The sequence below is a fragment of the Crinia signifera genome, chromosome 3 (assembly GCF_055691185.1).
Source record: "Crinia signifera chromosome 3, ASM5569118v1, whole genome shotgun sequence".
In the NCBI taxonomy this organism is placed as follows: domain Eukaryota; kingdom Metazoa; phylum Chordata; class Amphibia; order Anura; family Myobatrachidae; genus Crinia; species Crinia signifera.
The window spans coordinates 25,834,822-25,859,700 of NC_139219.1; the positions used below are offsets into that span (position 1 = coordinate 25,834,822).

The following is a 24,879-nucleotide window of genomic DNA, read 5'->3' on the forward strand; positions in this document are numbered from 1 at the left end:
AACCGTTTTCATTGTCGACTATAGCCATTTCAGTGTTTTGCTTGTGCAATCCAGGGGTTGCCGTGAATCGCGGGAAGGGGGGGGGGGTGTTGAGGGGGTGTCCGCGAATCGCGGTTGGGGGGGTGACGCAGCGAATTAAGGGAGGGTGGGTCGCGGGGGTGCTGTGAATCGTGGGAGGGGGTTCGGGTGCGGGGGGGTTGCCGAGAATATTTGGAGGGGGGGGTCAGGGGGGTCGCGGGGGGTGCCGCGAATCACAGGAGGGGGTCGTGAATCGCGGGAGGGGGGGTCGCGGGTGGGGGGTGTGCCGCAAAACACTGGAGGGGGGGTCGAGGGAGGGGGGTGGCACTTCAATGGTGTCCATGTCGACACATGAGAATGAATATGAAAACATTCAAAAATGTAAATATAAATCTTCAAAAAATCATGTCAACATTTTTCATTGTCGACCATAGCCATGTCAGTGTTTTGCATGTGCCATTTAATCCTGGGGTTACCGTGAATCGCGGGGGGGGAGGTGGGGGGTGTCCGCAAATCGCGGGAGGGGGGTTGGCGTGGGGGGTGCCGAGAATTGCGGGAGGGGGGGTCGCGGGGGGTGGGTGCTGCGAATTGCGGGAGGTTGCAGGGGCGGGGTTGCTGCGAATCGCGGGAGGAGGGGGCGCAGGGGGGGGGCGCGAATCGCGGGAGGGGGGGTTGCGGGGTTGCCGCGACTTGTGGGAGTCGCGGGGGTTGCCGCGAATCGTGGGAGGGGGGGTGCCGCGAATGGCGGGAGGGGGGGCAGCGGGGAATGGCGGGGGGGGTGTCGCAAATCGCGGGAGGGGGGGTTCCTGGGCAGCATGGGGAGGCAGAGGGTGTCTGGCACTGTCTGTGGGCTCACTGGGCAGGTTCTCTGTCATGTGAGTCAGTCATGTGAGTCAGAGGCTCCACCCAGACACACTCACACACTTTGAGTGACAGATGTAGCCAAATATATAAGAGATAATCATATTAACAATAAGAATCATCATACACACGTGATACTTATATGCATAAACTCATCAGAACTCATAGCTTATTCAGATGTCATCAAGAAATCTTTGAGTTATGATGTCATAGCTTCAATTTTCATGAACACCTACTGTATTTGCCGGCGTATAAGGCGACCGGGCATATAAGACGACCCCCCAACAATAGGGCCCAGCTAAATACAAAAAGGGCCAGGAGGGCCCAACAATGAAATGCCCACGACTATCATGCCCACAGGCCGGAGGGGCCTGATCTGTACCTACGGGCCTAAGTCTAGGGAGGGGTAGGTGGCTTGGGGCCGCCTACCTGCTGTTGGGAGATGCCTCTCCGGATCCGGACGCCATCTTTCTTCTGCCTCTGGCCTGTCCTGGCCAGCGGCAGCGCCGCTTCTCCTCTTCCTGCAGAAGGCGCCGGAGATCTTCTTTCTTGATCCTGGCGTCTTCTTGCCTCTTCAGTGGCCGCATGAGCTCTTCTCCCCGCCGCAGTCTTCTGCGGCGTCTTCTGGCTGCTTCCGGCGTCCTCTTGCTCCTCAGCCGGGAGACTTCCTTCCTCGCCCTCCCGGCGGCGTCTGACGTCAGACGCCGGGGGCAGGGCCGAGTACGGCGCGGCGAGCGCACCTGTACTGTGGGTGCGGGGATCATACAGCTGATCCCCACGCTCGGCTCCCCTCCATTAACCCTGCGCATCCTGAACCCGGCGTATAAGATGACCCGCCCACTTGGAAAAAAAAGTCGTCTTATATACCGGCAAATACGGTAAGTCAGACATGACCAAACTACGGCCCTCCAGCTGTTGTGAAACTACAAGTCCCATCATGCCTTGCCACAGTTTTCTTATTAGGGAAAGCTAAAACTATGGCAAGGCATGCTGGGATCTTCCTATTGTAATTATTACAGAAATAAGAAGTTACCGCAGAGCTCAGTATAAAAACACCTTGCCGGCAACATCCTGCCTTAATACAGTGTCGAAACGCGTTGTGGATTCCGATCTTCCACGAACTTGCTGGAGCAGTAAAAACCGCACATGTAATTTAAAATATGATTTTATTAAATGGCAATTACTGTAGGTACTGTGGCCTTGGCACCCCAGCGACAGGACCTACCCATAAAAACAAATAATCCCAATGAATAATATCAGGTATAAACCTTATTTATGAATACGAGCACATTACATTCTGTAGAAACAAACATTCTGTTCAGCTATCTGGTTGTATAACGGCAGTGTATTTATCACCCAGAAATCACTGCCTTTAAGCCAAGCAAAATTAAATCTCATTTTATGGAGTATTTTGATAACGCTCTGGCGGCAGCAGACATAATGTTTGATTTAAAAACCAAAAGATGTAGTTTGAACTTTCCAGTTATAATGAACGGAGCCTTCATTATGCGAAAAATGTAGCGGCAAGTGGAAACAGCAACATTATCAAGATAACACATCGCAGTTATGTCTTTATTTCCACAAAGTAATTTCTGAGTTAAAGTGTCTTATAAATGAGTGTTTTCGCACAGTGTCTTGTTTACATATTTATTTACTCTGCAACGCTCAAGTAGCTGTACCAATTGGCGGGTTATATACTATAATACCCCGATCACACCGCACAAATAACCTGGGTCCAACCAGGGTTGTTGTCAGGTCGACCCAGGTCTCTGTGCGGTGTCAAATCAGCAAAAGGAAAAACCCAGGTCCAGCAAGCCGGCCGTTGGGAACCCGGCTGTTGGTGTTTTGACAGTCGGGATCACGACATCGGGTAAATGCCTGTGGGGATCCCGACTGTTCGGGACCCCGTCTGGCACCCAAATGGGTAACCCGGTCCTGTTTACACTATAGGGAGTAAGCAGCATTATGCTGGTTCTAAGAAAACCACATGCTGATTCTGGGAGACTTGTAGTTCCACAGCCAAACCAATAATAAAATAAAAATGTCCATACGCACATGTTAAAAGTAAAGTTTTATTAACATACATTCACACACATAAATACATGTCGACATACACATACTTACCTATGTTGACACATATATCGGTCCCCATGTTAGTAGAAATCCAATAGGAGTACCTGTGGAAAAACAAAATACTCACCTAATTCCGGTGTAGATCACTTCTCTTCTTTCTCTACAGGCTTCTAAGAGGTTAAAAATAAAAATGCAAAAAACCATAACCAACCATAACCAAACAAACAGAAGGGAATCCATGTTGTTCAATTGGGCTCCATTCTCCCAACTGGTTGAATTCTGTCACTTGTAGGACCCAGCAGCCAATCAGGGAGTGCCATGTCAGCAACGCTCCTTGATTGGCTGAGCTCCGCTGGTCTGTCAGTCAAGGCAGAGCATACTGTACTTTTCTATAAGGAAGATATTACAATAGGAAAGTATCTGTGGGAAGTTGTTTAGCTACACCAGAGAGATTAATTAGGTATAGTGTGTGGTCTGATTGCCTCCCTGATTGACTGCTGGGTCCTGCAAGTGACAGAAGTCACCCAGGGACCCAGCAGATAGGAGAAGGAAGCCCATGTAAAAATATGGGTTCCCTTATGTCAGGGGTGGGGAACCTTTTTTCTACCGAGGGCCATTTGGAAAATTTGAAAACCCTTCGGGGGCCATATAAAAATTATCAATTATCGGCATATACATGTGGGCATTATACACAGGGCAGCGGCATATACATGTGGGCATTATACACAGGGCAGCGGCATATACATGTGGGCATAATACACAAGGGCAGCGGCATATACATGTGGGCATTATACACAGGGCAGCGGCATATACATGGGGGCATTATACACAGGGCAGCGGCATATACATGTGGGCATTATACACAGGGCAGCGGCATATACATGTGGGCATTATACACACTGGCAGCGGCATATACATGTGGGCATTATACACACTGACAGCGACATATACATGTGGGCATTATACACACGGGCAGCAGCATATACATGTGGGCATTATACACAGGGCAGCGGCATATACATGTGGGCATTATACACAGTGCAGCGGCATATACATGTGGGCATTATACACACTGACAGCGGCATATACATGTGGGCTTATACACACTGGCAGCGGCATATACATGTAGGCATTACACACACTGACAGCGACATATACATGTGGGCATTATATACACGGGCAGCGACATATACATGTGGGCATTATACACACGGGCAGCGACATATACATGTGGGCATTATACACACTGGCAGCGGCATATACATGTGGGCTTATACACACTGGCAGCGGCATATACATGTGGGCATTATACACAGGGCAGCGGCATATACATGTGGGCATTATACACATGGGCAGCGGCATATACATGTGGGCATTATACACACGGGCAGCGGCATATACATGTGGGCAGAGACACCATAAAAAGTGACAGTGTGGAGGAAGGGGGGTGTCACCCCCAAACTGGTTAATGTAATTATGTCTGATTATGAGAATCAGATATAATCACATTAACCTGTTTGGGGGTGAATCCAGGGGTAAATGACAACCCCTGGATGTGTCAGCCACTGGGGAAGGGAGGGTGAGAGAAGCAGCATTGGCGGGCACATCTTCTGCATATCTCCCCCACCACCGGCCCGGCTATATTACCGATTAATCATTTGCCCGGCCGCCCGCCCATATTACTGATGTATTATCAGCCGCCCGCCCTCCTATATTACATACCAGGTGCCGGGGAATGGGGATGGCTGCTGCTGCTGCCGCCGGGGAGATGTGTAGAAGACGCGCCCGCCAATCACAGTGGCTGCGGAGGGGATGCACCGGCAGTGATTGGCGAGCGCGTCTTATGCACATCTCCCCGGCGGCAGCAGCAGCAGCCATCCCCATTCCCCGGCGCCTGGTATGTAATATAGGAGGGCGGGCGGGCGGCTGATAATACATCAGTAATATAGGCTGGTATAAAATATAGGCGGCCGGGCGGATGATACTTCTGTAATATAGGCGGTCGGGCGGCTGTAATATAGGCAGGGGGGCGGGCCGGATAGGGCCCCCGCACCCAGTATGTCCGGCCCGCCCCCCTGCCTATATTACAGCCGCCCGGAGGTTCCCCACCCCTGCCTTATGTACATTTAGTTAGTTGTTTGAGTTTTTTATTTTTTAACCTTGGATAACTACAGGGACAGAAGAGGACTGATCTACACTGGATTTAGGTGAGTATTTTTTCACTGGTACCCCTATTGGATTTCTACCGCACAAGGGAATCGATTTACATGTTAACAAAATTACAATTCAAAGCGGGCCCTTTAATATCCCTCATGCTGGTACTTTTCCAGAATGCAATGGAGGCTTGCTGAGACTTTTAAATCCATACGCACACCCAATTTTAATTCTACCTTTGGCACTGAATCAACACAGCCTGTGGCTTGCTCCCTGGCCCTTGGGTGGCCTGGAGGGGGTGGGGGGCTTTATTAGAGGGTCCCCAATTCCCTAGAAACCCCGGGCAGATCTGACAAGTTGGGGGGGGGGGTTAATGCCAGGGTTGCGGGGCCTATGCAAAAGTGTCCCCTGGCTGTCGCATTACCTTACTGCCTGGTGAAGCCCGGTGCTAGTTTTTAAAAATAAACATCTGGATGCGATTTGAAATGTGCAATTTTTTAGGCACCCTATTACATATGCAATTTGCGGTAATCATGCAATTTTGATTGATTTTGACCAAAAAATAACACATTACCCAAAATCACACCCTATTACACACTGGAAGGCCCGGAATGTTGAATGTAGTGCAATAGTGTTAACAGGAGAGTTCATGAAGAGGGCATCTGCCATGTGCTCCATCTGAGCATGTAATACACCTCTTTCAGCCAATCACAGAGCACAATAGTTCACTTAGATGAATAATTTACCATTCGATAATTTTCTGTAATGGGCAGAATTATTGCAGCTTTCGCTGTCATTAAAAGCTATTGGCTCAGGCAGCAATCAGCACGAATGGTAATCATAGGCCACGGATATCAGGATGATCACCAGAGTAGGCAGGAGTCACGCCGCGCTCGCTGACAGCTCTGTCCTCCATCATATCAATCACACCGGCCTCAGAGACTCATGGACTGAGCGTCCCTGACACCTGAACATTACTCCCCCCACTAATGAGAACTGTGAATTTATCACAATGGCTGATATTTATCATGACCGCATAAATGATTAATGTAATCAAATATAATAATACATAATGCTGCTCCTCACCTTTCTGGGTGGAATTCTAGTGTTGTGCACACTGGCGGCCACTAGATGGAGCCTGATGGAGCACCACAAGCGTTTCTCCATTCAGGCATGCACAGCCACAGGTGCAAACATTACTGCTAGGTTGGTTTAATTGCTAGGTAACTAGTGAGTTTATAATTAATTACCCGCAAACCATTTAAGGCATTTAGAGGGTTATTCTGGTTAACTCGCAGCCATGTGAGTCCTCCAAACTCTGCCAGGCATACGCCGGGCAACCTGCCCAATGCCGGTCCGCCATCCCCACTCGCAGCGCGGGTTTGCCTGAACTTGCTGTGAATGGTTGTTTAACATAAACATCCATTCACAGGCTAGAGGGAACCACCACCATTATTCAATGGTTGTCGACCAATGAATGATGGCGAAGGTGCATGCATATCTAAGTGATGCTCAGGTCACTTAGATACGTGTGCACCCTCAGGAGGAAGTGGAAGGGCAGCTGACATTCGTTGATTTGCATGGAATGCCCATGAGGGAAATAGCCTGGCCTGCCGCCGCACACCCCACTCCCAAAATCCTGGGTGCGAGCGCCCAGCGAACACCCTTTTCGCCGTGGCTGCACGCACCCTGCGTCTGCACATGCGCAGAAATGTGTCTGTGCATGTGCAGACGCAAAACATCGCTCCCCAGTACAAATGCCCAGTGGAGCGAAGGGACCTGAATAAGGTTCTTAATTTCAGGGAGGTTTCATGCCCTTCCCCACGATGCCCACCGGTTTCCATACTGAGCATGTGCAGTGGCCATCTTGTTTTCTTTAGTCTGTTAGGTTATCACAGTGGATGAGCGATGTCTTCCACTTAGCTCCAGAGAGAACTGTGATTACCTGCAATCCACAACAATTCCAGCATGCATGTCATAAAAGCGGGTGTGGCTTTGGGGGAACCCCATTTACGTCACCATGGGGGCATGGCCAATAGGCAAGCTCCCCTGCTGTATCTTTCCCAGTAGTGCAAAGCTTTCCCATAGATACTGGGCTGTCCCTGGAGACTTGTGTCTGCACTGATGGCTCCTCCTTAGTGACAGACACCGAGTGCAGCAGGATAATGTCCCTCTGCAGCACCAGGTTCCTGTCACTGCAGAGGGGCCAGTATGTTTGTGTGACACCTTGGTGCGGCCCGAACTCTGCCCCCCCCCCCCCCCCCATGTAACGCCACCTGAGTTATCAAAATCAGCAACTCTACTGGCATTGGAAAACATGAGGAAGGGGGAGGGGGTGAGGGGGATCTTGGAACTTGGATTGTGGAATGGTATCCACAACAAGAACCCACGTCCAGAAAATAAAACATTCAGCTCAGGCCCAACTGTCGCACATAACAGCTTGGTGTCATTACTGGCCCTGTATACTGTATGTTTGAAGTGTTACATACATGACACATGACAACATAACCCTGCACTATCATCACCTAGATACACATCATTTCCAACAATAGGCACATGTAGAGTAGAAAAACCACCAGAAAAATGGCACCTGTGCCATTTTCCAGAAGATGTGTACATGCTCAGTAGACTGGCACAGGGGGGGTTTTCATAGAGTCTAAACATAGACCCTATTTTAAAACTATAGATGTGCGCCAACCCCAGCTGCCCATTTTGATTCTAATTTCATCCTTGTATTTTGGTTTAGATTCGGATTTTGGTTTGAAATTGATAAAAAAAAACATCTAGAAACATTATAAAAAATTTTTTTTTAAATCCATAAAACAGCTAAAATCATCAAATTTTTGCAATCCAAAACTCTAAATTCAGATTTAAAATTCGAATTCCAAACATCATGAAGATTCAAACCAGACTTTGGATCAGATTTCCACGGGGGATCTGGACCAGGTTTTGTTTCGGATCCACAAAATTCGGTTGGTTCCAAGATCTGAACTGCACTCTACTTAAAATGACCCTGTCTATACAGTAAGTGCAAATTCATGATACATTCTTAACTGCTGCAGCCAGTACTCCAGGCCTGTCCAAACTATGGCCCTCCTGCTGTTGTGAAACTACAAGTCCCATCATGCCTTGCCGCAGTCTTGCTATTAGGGAATGCTAAAACTATGGCAAGGCATGCTGGGATGTGTAGTTTCACAACAGCTGGAGGGCCACAGTTTGGACATGCTTGCCTTATTTCTTCATATCTAATCAAATAATTTAGATATATTTATTTTTCTTAATATTTATTTAAAAAAAAAATCTTTAAATGATTCTGATGATTGAAAAGTTGTTACATTCCAGGGTATTACCCCTAGCTCCCCCTCTCTTATCCGGCTATGCATTACACTAACAGAGTTTATAAAGAAATGCTGTATCTACAGTGAATTAACCAAGGCAAAAAAAATGCCCTAGTCTACACGTCGTCTTATAAATCTGCAGAACTCGGTGAAAACGGAGAAGCCGTGAAATAAACAGATTAATATCTGGAACGTATTTCTAATGTTTACAGCAGCCTGAGTCACACTACAGGGAAAGACACATAAAAGCAGCGCTGAGTGTTACTGCAGTCTCCAGTGGATAATTGCTTGGTAGCATATTAAACACTATATTAAAAAAAAAAAAAAAAGTATCCAAGTGCCCATTCGCCTGACAGAAAAGATAAAATGATTTATTCATCAATTTTCTTTTATAGGTAAACTCCGCATGAAGCTGTGTTAATCACTTTTAGGAAGAACCTAATGAAAAATAAACACCTTTCACTTCTCCAGATTCTATGGAGAACGCTGCTTCGGTTCACCCTTATGAGAAATACACATATCGCCAATACGGACCTGAGGGGACTTCCCAGCTGCCTTGAGTCCTCTTTCAAAGCCGTGTCACCTGTCTGCACATCACTGAACGACAGGTGAGTGTGGCACTGACGGAGTGTTGTTTGGGTAGAGGAAAGGTGTCCAGTGATCCTGAAGCTCTGGAGATTTCCATGGGGGACAAGGCACTCCCTCAATGTGATGTGGCTCTCGTGTGGTATTTGTGGGTTGAACTAATATTCATGTCAATGCAGCTATAGGCGCGCACTAGTGGCATCAATGAAGCATGACGCATGAGACCGAACCTGTGCCTTAAAGAGGCTCAACTGACTCATGCCTGAGCTGTTAATGGGGATAGTTCATTAATTTACTGTGATATACTGTAAAGTTCCCCATACACTATGTGACTTCTCTGAAGGAAGAAGTCGCATATAATCCACCGTGAACCGCCCAGCAGCTTCCTGGGAGGCTCACATGTGATTTGGTGCTTATTGTGCCATTGGTACATGCGAGATACCGCATGTCAAGACTCCCGGGAGCTGCAGCGGGAGGCAGGAGAATTCAAAAAAACATTCAATAGAATAGACGGCTACTGATTGGTTGTGAGAGCTCGATTCAACTCTCCTGCCTGCCGCCCGCTACCTGCTGTCTGCCGCTCATCGCTCGGAGGCTGGACGTGGATATAGGTTTGTGCCAGAAGTGTGGCACCGCTGGCACACACCAACGGACAAAATCAGACACGTTACACCGTTTTATCTTATGTTCTGCAGGTCCGACCTCTGACTCCAGTCCAATGGGCATGGGAACGCGCATCGGTCCGGATGTCATACACATGCGATCAGGTGAAATTGGGCCCAAATCACGTAGTGTATGGGGGCCTTAACAGTTTTTTCTTGTTTAACTTTTGGACCTTTTCTTTTTCAGACCAGTAGAGCGTGTACTTGTTATTTCTATCGGGTTCCGTATGATAGGTCAACAGTCAATGTGTCAAGAGTCAATAGGTTGACCCTCATATGGTCAACATGGTCAAAAGGTCAACATGTAACAGGTCCACGGTGCTTAAGGTTGACAAATACAAAATATTGACAGGTTCAATTGGTCAACATAATGTTCGACTAATGAAGATGGCCGAAGTGCTTTTTAAAAAAAAACTTTTTTCATCATTTACCATTAACATAGACTATGATTGGGAATAGTATAATTGGGGTCATATATGGCTTAAAATGGTAAATGGGAACTGAAAACAATTGTGTCGACCTTTTCTGTGTCATCCATTGACTGTATTGACCTCTTGTACCTGTCAAACTTTTCTGGCATTTAACTTTTAAATGTCAACTTATCAATCCTGGAAACCTTTTGACCCTGTTGCATGTTGACCATAGGGAGTCAACCTATTTACTGACGGCCTAATTATAGTAATCGACACCCATTGATCGTCTGTCTAAGACCACAATGTTGGCAAATAAAAATAACCCATAAGCCCCACAGCACAGGCAATACCAGAATATTCAAATTTAACAGAAAATATCCAATGTAGAAACTCTGGGGCCTGATTGGTTGGTTGGTTGGTTGGTTGGTTGGTAAGGGCAACTTCTCCTGTTAAGAAGGTTCCACTCATCTTGCCCATGGTCCCAATAGTTTAAGATTAAGATAAACCAAACCACGCCCATAATACATGAAAACCCCACCCACAATAAGATACCGCTCCCCTTTTGGAGTCGGAGAATTGTGGCTACTAGACTTATGCAGAAACATGGAAGCAGAAGGTGGGGGAACATGGTGATGAGAGAATAATGGAGACCACCAGATATCATTGTGTTGAGTCGGCAATTAAACTAAGGGGGCAATAATTCTGTAGAAGGAACGACTTACCGTGTTTGGGTCTGGGGCCGCTGTATGAAAACACTTCTCTCATAATCCATGAAATGTTCCAGGTGTAAATGTTTAGGGGATTACTGGAGGAGGACTTCACGTAATGGAATCCTGGAATGAGAGCAAGAAGAGATGGTCATATAATATAACAACTGAATAAATCTCATTATAGAGCCTGGGGGAAGGAAATAATGTCCATTATATCCATACTAGGTGATTCATCGCGCCCTACGGGCGCTCTTCACACCGTCGTAAGGGGCTGCGCCCCCTTAATTTGTGAACGTTTGTATATGAGAAATATGGTTAGAATTGTATGAAAGATGCCCTGTATTGCAACTTAGGTGTCCGCGAATCGCGGGAGGGGGGGTCGCGGAGGGTGCCGCGAATTGCAGGAGAGGGGGTTGCGGGGGGTGCCGTGAATTGCAGGAGGGGGGGTTGTGGGGGGGTGGATGCTGCGAATCGCGGGAGGGGAGGGATTGCAGAGAATCGCGGGAGGGGGGTCGCGGGGTGGGTTGCCGCAAATCGCGGGAGGGGGGTTACGGGGGCGGGGGTTGCGGCGAATCATGGTAGGGGGGGTCGCGGGGGGTGTGCCGTGAATCACGGGAGGGGGGGTCACGGGGTGGGGTGCCGAGAATCGCACGGGGGGGTGTGTGCCGTGAATCGCGGGAGTGGGGGTTGCGGGGGGGGGGTGGGGGGGTGTGACGCGAATCGCCACAAGAAAAAATCAGAAAGGTCAACACATGTAAATGTTGACATAAGTGTGGCACTTCATTGGTGTCCATGTCGACACATCATGAGAATGAATATGAAAATATTCAAAAAATGAAAAAAAAAACTTCAAAAACTCATGTCAACCTTTTTAATTGTCGACCATAGCCATGTCAGTGTTTTCCATGTGCAATTTAATTCTGGAGCTGCCGCGAATCACGGGGGGTGCCGCGAATTGCGGGAGGGGGGGGTCGCAGGGTTGGGTGCCGCGAATCGCGGGAGGGCGGGGTTCACAGGGGTCCCGGTGGGGGGTTGCCGCGAATTGCGGGAGGTGGGGGGTCACGGGGGTGCCGCGAATCGCGGGAGGGGGGGTTGCGGGGGGGGGTGTGACGCGAATCGCCACAAGAAAAAATCAACACAGAAAGGTCAACACATATAAATGTTGACATAAGTGTGCCACTTCATTGGTGTCCATGTTGACACATGACAATGAATATGAAAACATTCAAAAAATGAAATAAATCTTCAAAAACTCATGTCAACCTTTTTCATTGTCGACCATAGCCGTGCCAGTGTTTTGCATGTGCCATTTAATCCTGGGGCTGCCGCGAATCGCGGGGGGTGCCGCGATTTGCGGGAGGGGGGGGTTGCGGGGGGTGGGTGCCGCGAATCGCGGGAGAGCGGGGTTCATGGGGGTTCCGGTGGGGGGTTGCCGCGAATTGCGGGAGGGGGGGGGTCGCGGGGGGGTGCCGGGGTACCGCGAATCGCCGGAGGGGGGGTTGCGGGGGGTGTGACGCGAATCGCCACAAGAAAAAAATCAACACAGAAAGGTCAACACATGTAAATGTTGACATAAGTGTGGCACTTCATTGGTGTCCATGTCGACACATGAGAATGAATATGAAAATATTCAAAAAATGACAAAAAAACTTCAAAAACTCATGTCAACCTTTTTCATTGTCGACCATATCCATGTCAGTGTTTTCCATGTGCAATTTAATTCTGGAAATGCCGCGAATCACGGGGGGGTGCCGCGAATTGCGGGAGGGGGGGTCACGGGGGGTGCCGCGAATGGGTGTCTGGCACTGTCTGTGGGCTCACTGGGCTGGTTCTCTGTCACATACCTCCCAACATGACCCTCTCCAGGAGGGACACATTGCTCTGTTTCTAGACTAACCCTTAATGTATGATTGCCATCACCTGTTTTAAACAGGTTAATTTCTCAGAAAGGTGTTCAGCACAGATGAAGGCAATCACACATTAAGAGGAAAGTCCAGGAACAGAGCGTTATAGACACAGACACCCACTTTGAGTGACAGATGTAGCCAAATATATAGGAGATAGCATTAAACAAGTGTATTAAGTACATGAAATAAAACAATATCCTCCTTAGTGATACATGTAGTTACCATTTAATGGTCCAGCTTAGCAAAGGGGCGTATTGAGCTCCAGCTCCAGGCCTCCACATAAAAATAGGGTCATCATCAGGGCAGCTTGGTGATAGCCAGCAGCCCGCATGGTCAACTAGAAATCATGACTAATAAAATTGTATTTCTATTTTCCTCCCTAAATGAGGCGATTTGTAGATATTTCCATATTTAGGCAGACAATGGGGATCACAGTCCCTCTCTGCTCGCTTCCTAACAGTCCCTGTATACCCAGCTAACAGCCGCCTCGCCTCTGCTCTCTCCCTGACACTCACTGTATCCCTGGCTAACAACTGCCTCACTTCTGCTCTCTCCCTGATACTCCCTGTATTCCCAGTTTACAGCCACCTCACCTCTGCTCTCTCCCTGACACTCCCTGTATTCCCAGGATCATAGCTGCCTCCCCTCTGCTGTCTCCCAGACGGTCCCTGTATTCCCAATTCACAGCCACCTCACCTCTGCTCACTCCCTGACACTCCCTGTATTCCCAGCTCACAGCCGCCTCACCTCTGCTCCTGACACTTCCTGTATTCCCAGCTCACAGTTGCCTCACCTCGGTTCTCTCCCTGACAGTCCCTGTATTCCCAGTTTACAGCCACCTCCCCATTGCTTTCTCCCTGACAGTCCCTGTATTCCCAGCTCATAGCCTCCTCCCCTCTGCTCTCTCCCTGACACTCCCTGTATTCCCAGCTCACAGCTGCCTTACCTCTGCTCTCTCCCTGACACTCCCTGTATTCCCAGCTCACAGCTGCCTCACTTCTGCTCTCTCCCTGACAGTCCCTGTAGTTCCAGTGGAGTCCTGCAAACTTGCTGAATTTTGACACTAAATGTTCTAATAATTGAAAGATGATATGTATTATTTACAAATAAGATGTCCTGCTCACCCCTGCCTCCCAATACTGTTCAGAACGTCCACATTGTGAATACTGATGCCAGTGGCGTAACAAAGTTTTGGGCGCCCCCCCACCGTTAGGGGGGGGGCCCCGCCAAGCACCCCCGCCCATGCAAACCCCCCCCCCCCCCCCCAATCCCCTGCAGCCTTACCTATCGCGCTGGTCCCGGCGGCTCTGTTCTTCTTCTGCTGAGGACCACCACAAAATGGCCGCCCCCATACAGCAGACAGTTTCAGAGAACTGTGTGCTATATGGGGGCGGCCATTTTGTGGTGGTCCTCAGCAGAAGAACGGAGCCGCCGGGACCAGCGAGATAGGTAAGTCTGCGGGGGATTGGGGGGGTGTAACTATAGCACCGCAGCCCCCGGCGCCCCCACATGCACAACGCCCCCCGCGCGGTGGCGGGGGCTGCGGTGCTATAGTTACGCCGCTGACTGATGCATTGGGATGTGTGGTCCTGGCTGTTTTGGTGTCAACTAAACCTTGTACATGGCCTATGCAGTAATAGGCAACTTCTCTGTTATTTAAAGATATAGTTCTAAAGGTGCCCATAGAGGGAGAATAGAATAGGTGACGTGCGTAGTGAGCCACTGTGCCCGCAGCATGGCGAGCGCTCGCCATGCTGTCTGAGTTCGGCCAGTCGGGATCCCGACGTTGGGCTAATGACTGATCCCGACTGTCGGAACCCTATACCACACCCGTTCAAAAAGTATGCGCAGCACATATTTTTTGAACTGTGCAATGGGATGTGCGCGAGAGTACGCATCGCACCCAAAAAAAACGTACCGTGTATGGGCAGCACATCCTTTTTGAACTGTGTGCATCGCACCCGCAAAACGTACCGTGTATGGGCACGTTTAGTCTTCCAGATCTTGCCTTGACTGTAGCAGCTGACTCTTATTTCTTTACTATTTTTTATTGTCAGTAGACACTGAAGAAGCTGAAAGTGTGCAGATATCTTTTTATCGCCTTCATCTACTTTGTTATAGTCAATCACCGTGTCTTTATTATGTTTGCTTTGTAGTGTTCCGTCAGCTGCTCCGATGAGCCAATGGCTGTTCCATAGGCGCCATCCGGAGAGGTTAAAAGACTCAGAGTACTTATTCACCTCCGGAATTGAGTTCCCCTGGCTTAATTTAAGGCCCAATGAGTCAATCAAACTTGAGGCTATAAAAACAAAAGTATTAATAAATGGACTGGAAGACACCCAATCTGTGTCAGACTACCCTTACTGCTTTATTGTCTCTGCAATCTGTTAAATTCAGTGAATAAACAGTAATTTTGCACGCCACGCATTAATGCTGAAACTAGACGCCAAGCCAATATCATGGATAACCGCGTGATTTACTGTCAAATTATTCTGAAATATAAGGTTGTGGTAAGAACTGCGGTTGACAGTGACAGATGCGGCCTACAAATATACTTAACCCTTCAGTGGTGGGTTTTTTTTGTTTTGTTTTTAGGTAGCGCACCCCTCTGGACGAGTTTTTTAGGGGGAGCGCTCACTAAAAAAAAACACCACTGTCTCTCCTGGGGCCTCTGAGCACTATATCAGCTGCTGCCCGGCCCTGCCCCCGGCAATCCGATGTGACGTTACACAGTCACGTCGCAGACACGCACACAGCCAGGGGGGTGCGGCCGAGCAGCCAGAGCTGGGCAGCGCCGCTAAGCTGATCACTGTCATTACCCCGACGTTAGGATCCCGACAGTCAAAACCCAGACACTCGGGGTCCCGATGGCCACTGGCTATTCTCACTCGTGGGGGTCCACAACCCCCATAGAGGGAGAATAGAATAGCGCGAGCCACCGTGCCTGCAGCGAGCCAGCAAGGGGCTTTGTTGCGCTCGCCTCACTGTCTGAGCCCGGCCAGTCGGGATCCCGACGTCGGGCTAATGACTGTCGGGATCCCGACTGTCAGAACCATATACCACACCCCTGATCCAGTGCTGCAGCCTAGGATACAGTATCAGATCCCATGAGGCACCATCGACCAACTGCATTACCCATGTGGTCACACAAGCCAGCCGCCACCGCAGCTTCAACATAGACCAGGAAATGTTAATCTTCCATTGTAGATCCTGAGCTCGGCACATGCGCAGTATCGGTCAGACACAGTGATACTTCGCCATGTGTCTCAGATATTTTGATATTTGCATTAGGCCCCCCAACCACATCCCAGTGGGCAGGCCCAGTATTTAAAGCACCAAAATTTTGTTTGCCTATTTAAACCCATTAAAACTGTACAATATTTTCATGAAATTCACTGTTGAAACCAGGGAAAAAGATGAAAGTTTAATACCATAATTGCAGAAACTGCAGAAGATTTTATATTATTCAAAAACTATTTTCAAGTGTGTTCCATAGTTTTCAATGGGTGATTTCAGTAAGAAGCCATGTTACATTGATTGTTTTCTATAAATTGTTAAATGGGTTATGCTTTAATTGTATAAAACAACTTAGAAATTCAGGTCATGAAACAATAAGATGTATTATACTTGGGTTACTTTTTAAATGTCTACACTTATAATGAATGTCTTTCAGAAATACAATTGCTTTGTGAAGATAGAATACAGTAGGTACAATACATCTTGGTGTATTGATACATTTACTATTTGAACATCTTCAGGAGCCGCCGCTGCCGCCAGGATTAAAGGGTTAATGTCATTCATTGTGGGTCACTGTCTGGTTTTATTCGTGTCTCTGAGCAGAATTTTAGGCTTCCAGGGAACCAGAGCTTTGTATCTTTCAATCAGATGACTCTAATGATAAAGAGAACCACTTTAAAGAAACCAAAGGCTACTGAAACCCGAAAGAACTTTGTAACTCGTTTGAAAAAGACATGAAAGGTAATTTACAAAGCTGTATACAGTAAGAAGCCCAGGCTGATGCTGTTGTGTGATGTTCCGGATCTATGCCTGCCCTATTACTGTCTGAATGGAGAAGATTATGGCTTGGCGTGTATAGCTGGTGTCTACAGCTGTGTTGCCATTAGCGTAGCATCGTGATTGGCAGTTGTCAAGAGCGAGGGGTGCATTCAAGGAGGGGGGGGGGGGGTTCACATTCACAGCTCAGTAGCAAAGGGCATGGGTCCAGGGCAGTGTTCCCTCTAAGCTGTGCGTACGTGCGCGCGCACACAACTCGACGAGCATGCGCACAGACATTACAACAGAGCGCACAAAGGCAGGTCACCACAGGCTGCTCCCCCTGTATAATTATACCAAGACTGTCCTGGTATAATTATACAGGGGGAGCAGCCTGTGGTGTCCTGGCAGGACACCACAGGCTGCTCCCCCTGTATAATTACACCAGGACACCACAGGCTGCTCACCCTGTATAATTATACGAGGACACCACAGGCTGCTCCCCCTGTATAATTATACCAACTGCCCTGGTATAATTATACAGGGGGAGCAGCCTGTGGTGTCCTGGCAGGACACCACAGGCTGCTTCCCCTGTATAATTACACCAGGACACCACAGGCTGCTCCCTCTGTATAATTATGGCAGGTCACCACAGGCTGCTCCCCCTGTATAATTATACCAAGACTGTCCTGGTATAATTATACAGGGGGAACGGCCTGTGGGGTCTTGGCAGGACACCACAGGCTGCTCCCCCTGTATAATTATACGAGGACACCACAGGCAGCTCCCCGGCCTCCATTATAATGCTCAATACATAGTTACAGGACACCTGCCTTTCATAGGCCCGGGTCCGTGTGCTCTACTGCTGCGGCTCCCTCTGTCCTCTTTGCCTTTACTCTCCGGCGCCGCCTCTCCATCCTCCGAGTATCTGTCTGTCGTACGAGTGGGGCGGCAGTGACGGCGTCATGACGTCACACGGCGTCCGCCGCGGCCACACTGTATCCAATGCCAGGAATCCGTCCGGAACTTGTACATGTCCTCATGCAGGAGGCGGCCATGTTCCTGTAGCCGCGGTGCTGCTTATAGGAGGACAGCAGGTAAAATAGGAGGCAGCCCGCGGCCCGCAACAGTGCCTGTTAGAGCGGCCCGGGGGGCACAAGACACCCTGCCCCCCGGCCCAGAACGCCCCTGCCTATTAACTACATTGTGTGCTGTGTTTTGAATGTTTAAATGTTTAATATCATTTTGAAGTAAAGTTAACACAAATGCTGAACGTCATTTTCCAGTTATATATAAGTGACGCACAAAAATGTAAATTTCCTTCCAAAGTTGCACAGCCAAAATCTTTTGCCGCACACAGCCTTCGTAATATTAGAGGGAACATTGGTCCAGGGCTGCCATCAGGAATTTTGGGGCCTGGGACTCATTTTAAGTCCGTTCCCCAGGCCCCCCTCCTCACTTGACTTACCGTAACCCGGTTCCTGCTCCCCCATTTCCTCTTCCGCTGAGCTGCAGCTCGGAGGTCCCGGAGCGCAGGCTTCTTCAACTTATGATGCCAATTAAAATACAGCACCGGCTGGTGAGCCAATCAGAGCTCGCGTACCAAGAAACAAAGAGGGGGTTTAGAAAGTCCCAAAGTGCTGGCTAAAAGTCCGCACAGCCTCAATACTGATGAAGGGTCACTGGAATCCCTCCTGGAAAGGGAAACTGGAAAAAAAACAGTGTTGATGGCGCGTGCCGGCACCCGCTTTGATTGTCTGCCGGTATGCCAGTTCTGATTGGCTCAACAGCTGGTGCAGCATTTTAATTGGCCGCCGGCGTCCTGGGTTGAAAAAGCCTGCGCTCTGGGACCTGCTTTGTTCAGCACACTGAGCACAGTGGAGGCAGTCGGGGCGGTTGCGGTGGACAAAATGAGCTGCCCGGGACCTTCCAGAGACCTGGGCCGGGACAGCTATACCCACAGCACCCCCCTGTTCACGGCCATGCATGGGTCATATGGTCAACTGCAGACAGGTCGACATGCATTAGGTGGACCACTGAAGGTCGACAGGGCTTACATAGGCAGACACATGAAATAGGTCGACATGGCTAAGGTCAACATGGTCGGAAAGTTGACACAAGTATTAGGTCACCAATGGAAAGGTTGACACAGATTTTTTTGTCCAGAATGTCGACATGTCGACACTTGGCATGCTGTGCTCGCCATGCTTCAGACAACGTTAACGATCTTTTGACGCAGCCTAACCCTCCCCATGAAAGCCCTGCACCCCTCCGCCTAAGCCTCCCCCCCTCCCCGCAGCCTAACCCTAACATTGCTCCCCCATAGCCTAACCGTAAACTTCCTACTCCACAGCTTTGGCCTCCCCCTAATGCCTAAACCTAACCCCCACTTTCCCAGCCTAACCCTAACTCACCCCGGCATACTTACATTCGGCATGCCGGTTTTTGGTATTCTAGTGTCGGCATCCTGATCCCTTCGAAGCTCTGGTGCTGGTGTTGTAATAGCAGTCGGAATGCCGGCGTCGGTATACTGGAAGCTGGCATCCTGTCCGCCGGGATGCTGAACGCTTGCCCCACAAACTATAAGCTTCAGAGGTGAGGGGCCCCTTGAGACTCAGAGGCCCATGTGCAATGTGCACACTGTACCCATTATAAATACACCACTTCTTAAAATCTTCCATTGCTAATAAGCTTCTGAACGTTCTAGATATCTGTGTCTGTTTTTAGTAAATCCCTCCACGAACCCAGTTCTGTTTGAGGATCCCTATCCCTTTAACTGGTGGAGGCTGCGTTCTAGCTGAGACTCGTGCTTTGGCGGAACAGAGAAAATGGGAAGTGTTGTAAATTATAATTGCTTTGTGCGTTTTCTGCTATCAGCTGTTTTGGCGAGCGCTCCAATTTACTGAGCCGCGCACGGTGGAGCAGACCGCCATGCATGCCCAAAAAATGTAAAACACTTTCATATTCTCATCAGATGCTTCTCTCCCACTTTATTCCAGTGTGATGTTAAAAGCAAAACAGTGTAAGGTACCGACGGCTGCTTATTTGGCTTTGGATCAAAAGCCTATTAGCTGACCTTTCTGGTGTACTACAGAGGGGATTTAATATTCCCCACAGAAGGCGGCTAACCCGTCCCGATGAATGAGCGCCGGAGAGCTTCTCAATCTGATAACAGGAGATTTATACTTATTTCTGTTCTTGGTGCAGGTCGACAAGGACAAAAGGTGGACACAAACAATATGCCGACATGGCAGCTGTCGACACATGGAAAGGAATTTTGTGAGAAACAGACGTATTGCAAATGCGTCTCATTTGCGCTGTTTAAATTTGCAAGAAGCGAGAAGACTACTAGTGTACACTGACCACTGGGGATTGTGGTAACTGTGCGTTGTTGGGTGACCTCGGGATACGCAATGCCTCGATCCCCTGACCCATCACCGATCCCCAAGTCGCCGATCTGTCTAAGGATTGGGGAAATTAAACATATTAAAAATGTTCCGGTTTCACGATCCCCGCCAGGTTCGGTGGGCCGGATTTTTAAAAATGCCTTTTTGGTGTCAATGTTGACATCTGTCGACATGTACCCCCAATAAGTGTAGTACATACCCTTGCATGGTACCTTACTGTGCTCAACACACTATGGGGACGATTCAGGGCTGTTCGGCCGGGGCTGAATTCGGTCCGTGTCTGATGGTGGGGGGTTCACGGTGGAAACGCCTTCGAGGTGATCGCACACTAAGGTGGGGAGCCGGGGGCGGGCAAGCGGTAAATGCATGGGAACACCAAGCATTTTATGGGCCTCCCCATGAAAACGCAGGTGGCTGACATCACATGACTTCAGCGCCCGCCCCCTTTTCGGTGGACAGCTAGCAGGAGAAATCATCGATGGTGAGCAACTATTGAATAATTTCTCCTGCTAGCGGCCACATTCTAGCGTCAGGGCGGCGCTAAGGTGCTCGTTAGGCAACAAAAATAAGTCGCCCTAGCGAGCCAACCTGAATCAAAACCCATACCTGTATATATATCCTCTATTCCCACTCCGGCAGCCCCCATATCCCCCGCTACCCACCTGGAAGGTCAGACAGTCGCAAATTCCCAGCTTTCTCTATAGATAAATATTATACTTTACTGCCCACTAAATGGAAAACCAACCATCCTTATAATTACGGCATATTATGTCTCCACACAGCGCCACGGAGCCCACTGTGCGGTATCTCCCCTCCCAGCATGCCCTCTGTCTTCCCCTGCAGCTTGCACCGTTACTATTGATATTTTGGCATATTAAGATGTAAGATTTCTCTTCCCTGTCCCCGACTGTCCACAAATCAGTTTTACAACTCATTAATTGATTGTCAAAAGTAATAATCCCATTTTACAGGGAGTGCATTACATTCGCCTCACATTATCTGCACTTTATTACATTCATAAAGCACATGAAACTTTCAATCACACTCTAAATATAGGAACGAGATGAGAGCGCGCCATAAATAATCCGCACCGGACCGATGGCGTGTTATTTGCTTGGATGCCTGACATTGACGTGTTAAGTGATGGATCGGGAAATATATATATGATACTTCAATAAGTGAGCTGGCCCTTTACTGGCTGTTATCTGCGCGCAGAGATCATCTGGTTCTCAGGTTAGGGAAGGTGCGAAGCCATTAGCAACGGGCAGAGAATAAATGTGTCAGCTGCTCAGATTGGAGCAGATTCAGGAGGAAATTTAAAAAAAAAAAAAAGACTTTTCACATGGACATACCATGCTAAAGTGGAAGGGGTGCATGCAAAAACACTTATTGTGTTTGCATGTAGAGTAAATATTGGCTGCTTTTGCATGTACACTAGCCCAGAGATGCTGGATAGATTTGTTATTCTTACACTGCAGTTTAGATTTGAGTTTCACCCCTTTGAAATGTAAAAGTCTCTGCACTTTTTGCATACCCCCCCCCCCCCCCCGAAGTGCAAAATAGTTTTACCCTTTATTTCTACTGACTAGATTATGCAAATGAGCCACTTCTCCCTCTGTTTTGGCCGATGGTCAAAATAGAGACATGGGGGGTTATTCTAGTTCATTCTTTCTGACAAAATCCTTCTTAGATGGACAAAACCATGTGCACTGCGGGTGGGGCAGATGTAACTTGTGCAGAGAGAATTAGATTTGGGTGGGGTTTTACTTCAAAGTGAGATCTATATTGCAGTGTAAAATCATGCAGTCAGTATTTTCCCTGCACAGAAACAAAATAATTCACCCAAATCTAATTCTCTCTGCACATGTTACATCTGCCCCCCTGCAGTGCACATGGTTTTGTCCATGTAAGAAGGATTTTGTCAGAAAGAATGAACTAGAATAACCCCCATGGTCTTGAACTTTCTATCGGCAGATGTGGACTGTATGACGTCATTACGCAAACACCTTACCACTAATTAACTAACATTAACTTAACTAGAAACAATCACACGGACCACTGAAATGCCATTTAAAATCGGTCAACCATAAAATATAATAATGTTTAAGTATGGTGGCAATAAGAAAGAATGGCCAGACCCACAGCGACATTACGACTTAAAACCGCTACCCATGTCCATGACATGATATTCCTTAATTTATTGGCAATGCCAACAAATGTCGGGTCTCCAACTCTCTCCTCAATACACCATAATGGGGCCGTCCAGACAGCCAAGCCCCAAAGACCCCCGGTAAGGAGGGCCAGCATATACAATGTATTGGGCAACGACCGCACCCTTAAACAGTAGAGCAATAGCCACTGTGACTGCAGTTCTTTCCCGCCAACGATATAGGTTGACAAACCCCAACCGGCAAAGAAAAAGAGAAAATAGGTGGGGAAAAATGAGTTGACGAGGGGAGGGCGGGCTAGTCCGCAAACCCCTCCTTAACACTCCCACTATTTAAATTAACTCCCAGACTCAAGCCTATTAACTGTTTATTGACCAAACTAATTTGTGCAATGATCACACAATCACACAGCCTTGAAGTTTGCAATCGCTCGCGCTATTCGCACTCGCTTTTCAAAATCCCAGCAAGGTCGAAATGCCAACAGTCAAAATGATGACATGGCCAAAATACAACATATGCCAAGATATCCGCTATAATTATTATATTTGCACAGGTCCTCAATTTGTCCCCATCCCTGATGGTGGGGGTGTGCTCATATCCATAGTGATATTTCAGTGAATTTTTACTCGCCAGGGCGTTTGCAAAATGATTGGCAGCCAGGGGGCGGTCGCTGGGGTCCTCCCATCGTTTTCTGGGCATGTCCACAAAAACAGTGGGCACGTCTATGTAAATTCTGGGCATACCCCTGCAAATGCAAGTTTGCCCAAGCCTGCATGGGGCGGGTGGTCGACGTCAGCTTCCACTCGCCCTTTTTTTGGTCTTCAAAAGTAGTACACTTTCTGCTCTAAAAATACAGTGAGAAGTTGGATCCGTTTTGCATTGGGAGCATTAAAGACGCACGTCATTACATTGGCTAGTTTCCGGATAAAGTCGGACATCCTCACATCCGACTTAGTGGGGGTATTCAATGTCCCGCCTGCCGAACCCCAAAAAGGGGGCGTTGCCGCAAGATACGGCTGTGGATCCTCAAGGTGTGGCCGGGAACTCAACAATCCGTGGGCGTTCTCTGCAGAACGGGCCCGACTGCTTCTAAAGTCGGGTCCGTTCTGCTGAGATCCCTGTTCAATGCTGTTGGGAAAGACAGCATTGAATAAGGCCCCGTCGATATTTCCCCCATCTGGAATAGCGGCGGGAGATTGAATACCCCCTTTAGTCCAACTTTTTCCCAGCCCCTAAAATCAGACTTCATTAAATTCCAGACAAAAACTTCTCCCATAAAACAATCTCTTCTTCCAGGCCCTTTTGTATAGTTGCAAACAATGTTGCAGTAGTAAGCAAATACAACCACATTGTGGCAATGTTCAGTAATGGGCCCCATACATCAGCAATTAATTGTGATCACAGGTGTATGGGGCCCTTAACATCATAGCAGTCATGAAATCTAGCCAAATCCTACCACACCACTATATACTGCATACACACCAGATGACATTTAAAAAAAATAGCTGATTCTATTAACATTTCAAAACGATTGTTGTAATTGTTGTCGCACGTCGATATGATGCAGGCACCGTGCGCCATCAGAGACATTCTCCACCGTCTGTAGGTGCAGGACGACAGTGGATATTGTTAGCCAAAGCTTTGCTCGAAAAAAGAAAAGATGCGATGTTGTCTGTTGCAACCAATTACATTTGTCTATCATTTCACTTTTGTATCCTATAAAATGATATACAGAATCTGATTGGTTGATATCTGCAATATCACTATTTTTTATTTTTAGAAGCTTTAGTAAATGTAGCCCTTTAGGAATAAAAACAAAATAAAAAAATCTTGCTGACGATGGACAAGAAAATTCTAGCCTGCAGCATGTCGTGTAGTACTGGCAATGATCACAGAATGTGTCAGTGGGGTCATTCTCTGCCATTATTGTTGGCGGGTTCAGGCTGATGAAGCAAACGCTTAAACATATAAGTGTTGTAACAGCCCGAAAAGATGTTTTCATTATATAGTATTTTAATGTGATTCAGCGCGGTTATGAAACTCTCCGAAAACTGTAGGACCCATAGAGTTATGCTAGATATGTCTTCTGCCTGTAACAGCTGCCCATTGTTCCCTTAGAGTATGACACACTCACTGATACTTAGGATGCTGCCATGTCTTAAAATGCAGCACTGGAGGGGGTAAAACCAACTTTCTAAAGCAGAACTGGGGACAGTGGAGAAATCAGACGAGGAGAGACACAAATTGGTAAAAGTAAGGACACACACAGGACCAGGACAGGGCCAGGACCAGGACAGGGCCAGTTAGTATACAGTACAGGGCCAGTTAGTATACATTGGCATGAAACAGCAGCAGTTCATTACATCTACCCATGTGAGTAAATATGGGGTAGATAGATGGATAGATAGATAGATAAATAGATAGATAGATATCATAAAAACTTTTCTTTTTACTTTCTCAGTAGCCACATAGGACAAATTAAATGAACATATTATTTTCTCTCCTGCACATAGTATTCTGCGCAGAGACTGCATTAGTGTAGGTCACTTTATCTCAAGATAATAAAGAGATGTTTCCTGACCTATTAGGA

General features: G+C 48.0%; 1 protein-coding gene and 1 long non-coding RNA gene across 3 annotated transcripts in view; one reads left to right on the top strand and one right to left on the bottom strand.

Annotated features, from left to right (window-relative positions):
- The window catches only part of LOC146063264 (uncharacterized), a 293,909-nt gene extending 278,869 nt beyond the window's left edge, over positions 1 to 15,040 (top strand). The window contains exons 4-5 of the long non-coding RNA XR_014471561.1: positions 8,840 to 9,052; positions 14,878 to 15,040. This is a non-coding gene — a long non-coding RNA (uncharacterized LOC146063264). The remainder of the gene's footprint in view (positions 1 to 8,839; positions 9,053 to 14,877) is intronic.
- The window catches only part of ALK (ALK receptor tyrosine kinase), a 601,111-nt gene that overhangs the window by 429,418 nt on the left and 146,814 nt on the right, over positions 1 to 24,879 (bottom strand). For both annotated transcript variants that reach the window (XM_083175495.1, XM_083175496.1), the window contains exon 2: positions 10,827 to 10,937. In XM_083175495.1, the coding sequence (XP_083031621.1) occupies positions 10,827 to 10,937 (111 nt within the window). The remainder of the gene's footprint in view (positions 1 to 10,826; positions 10,938 to 24,879) is intronic.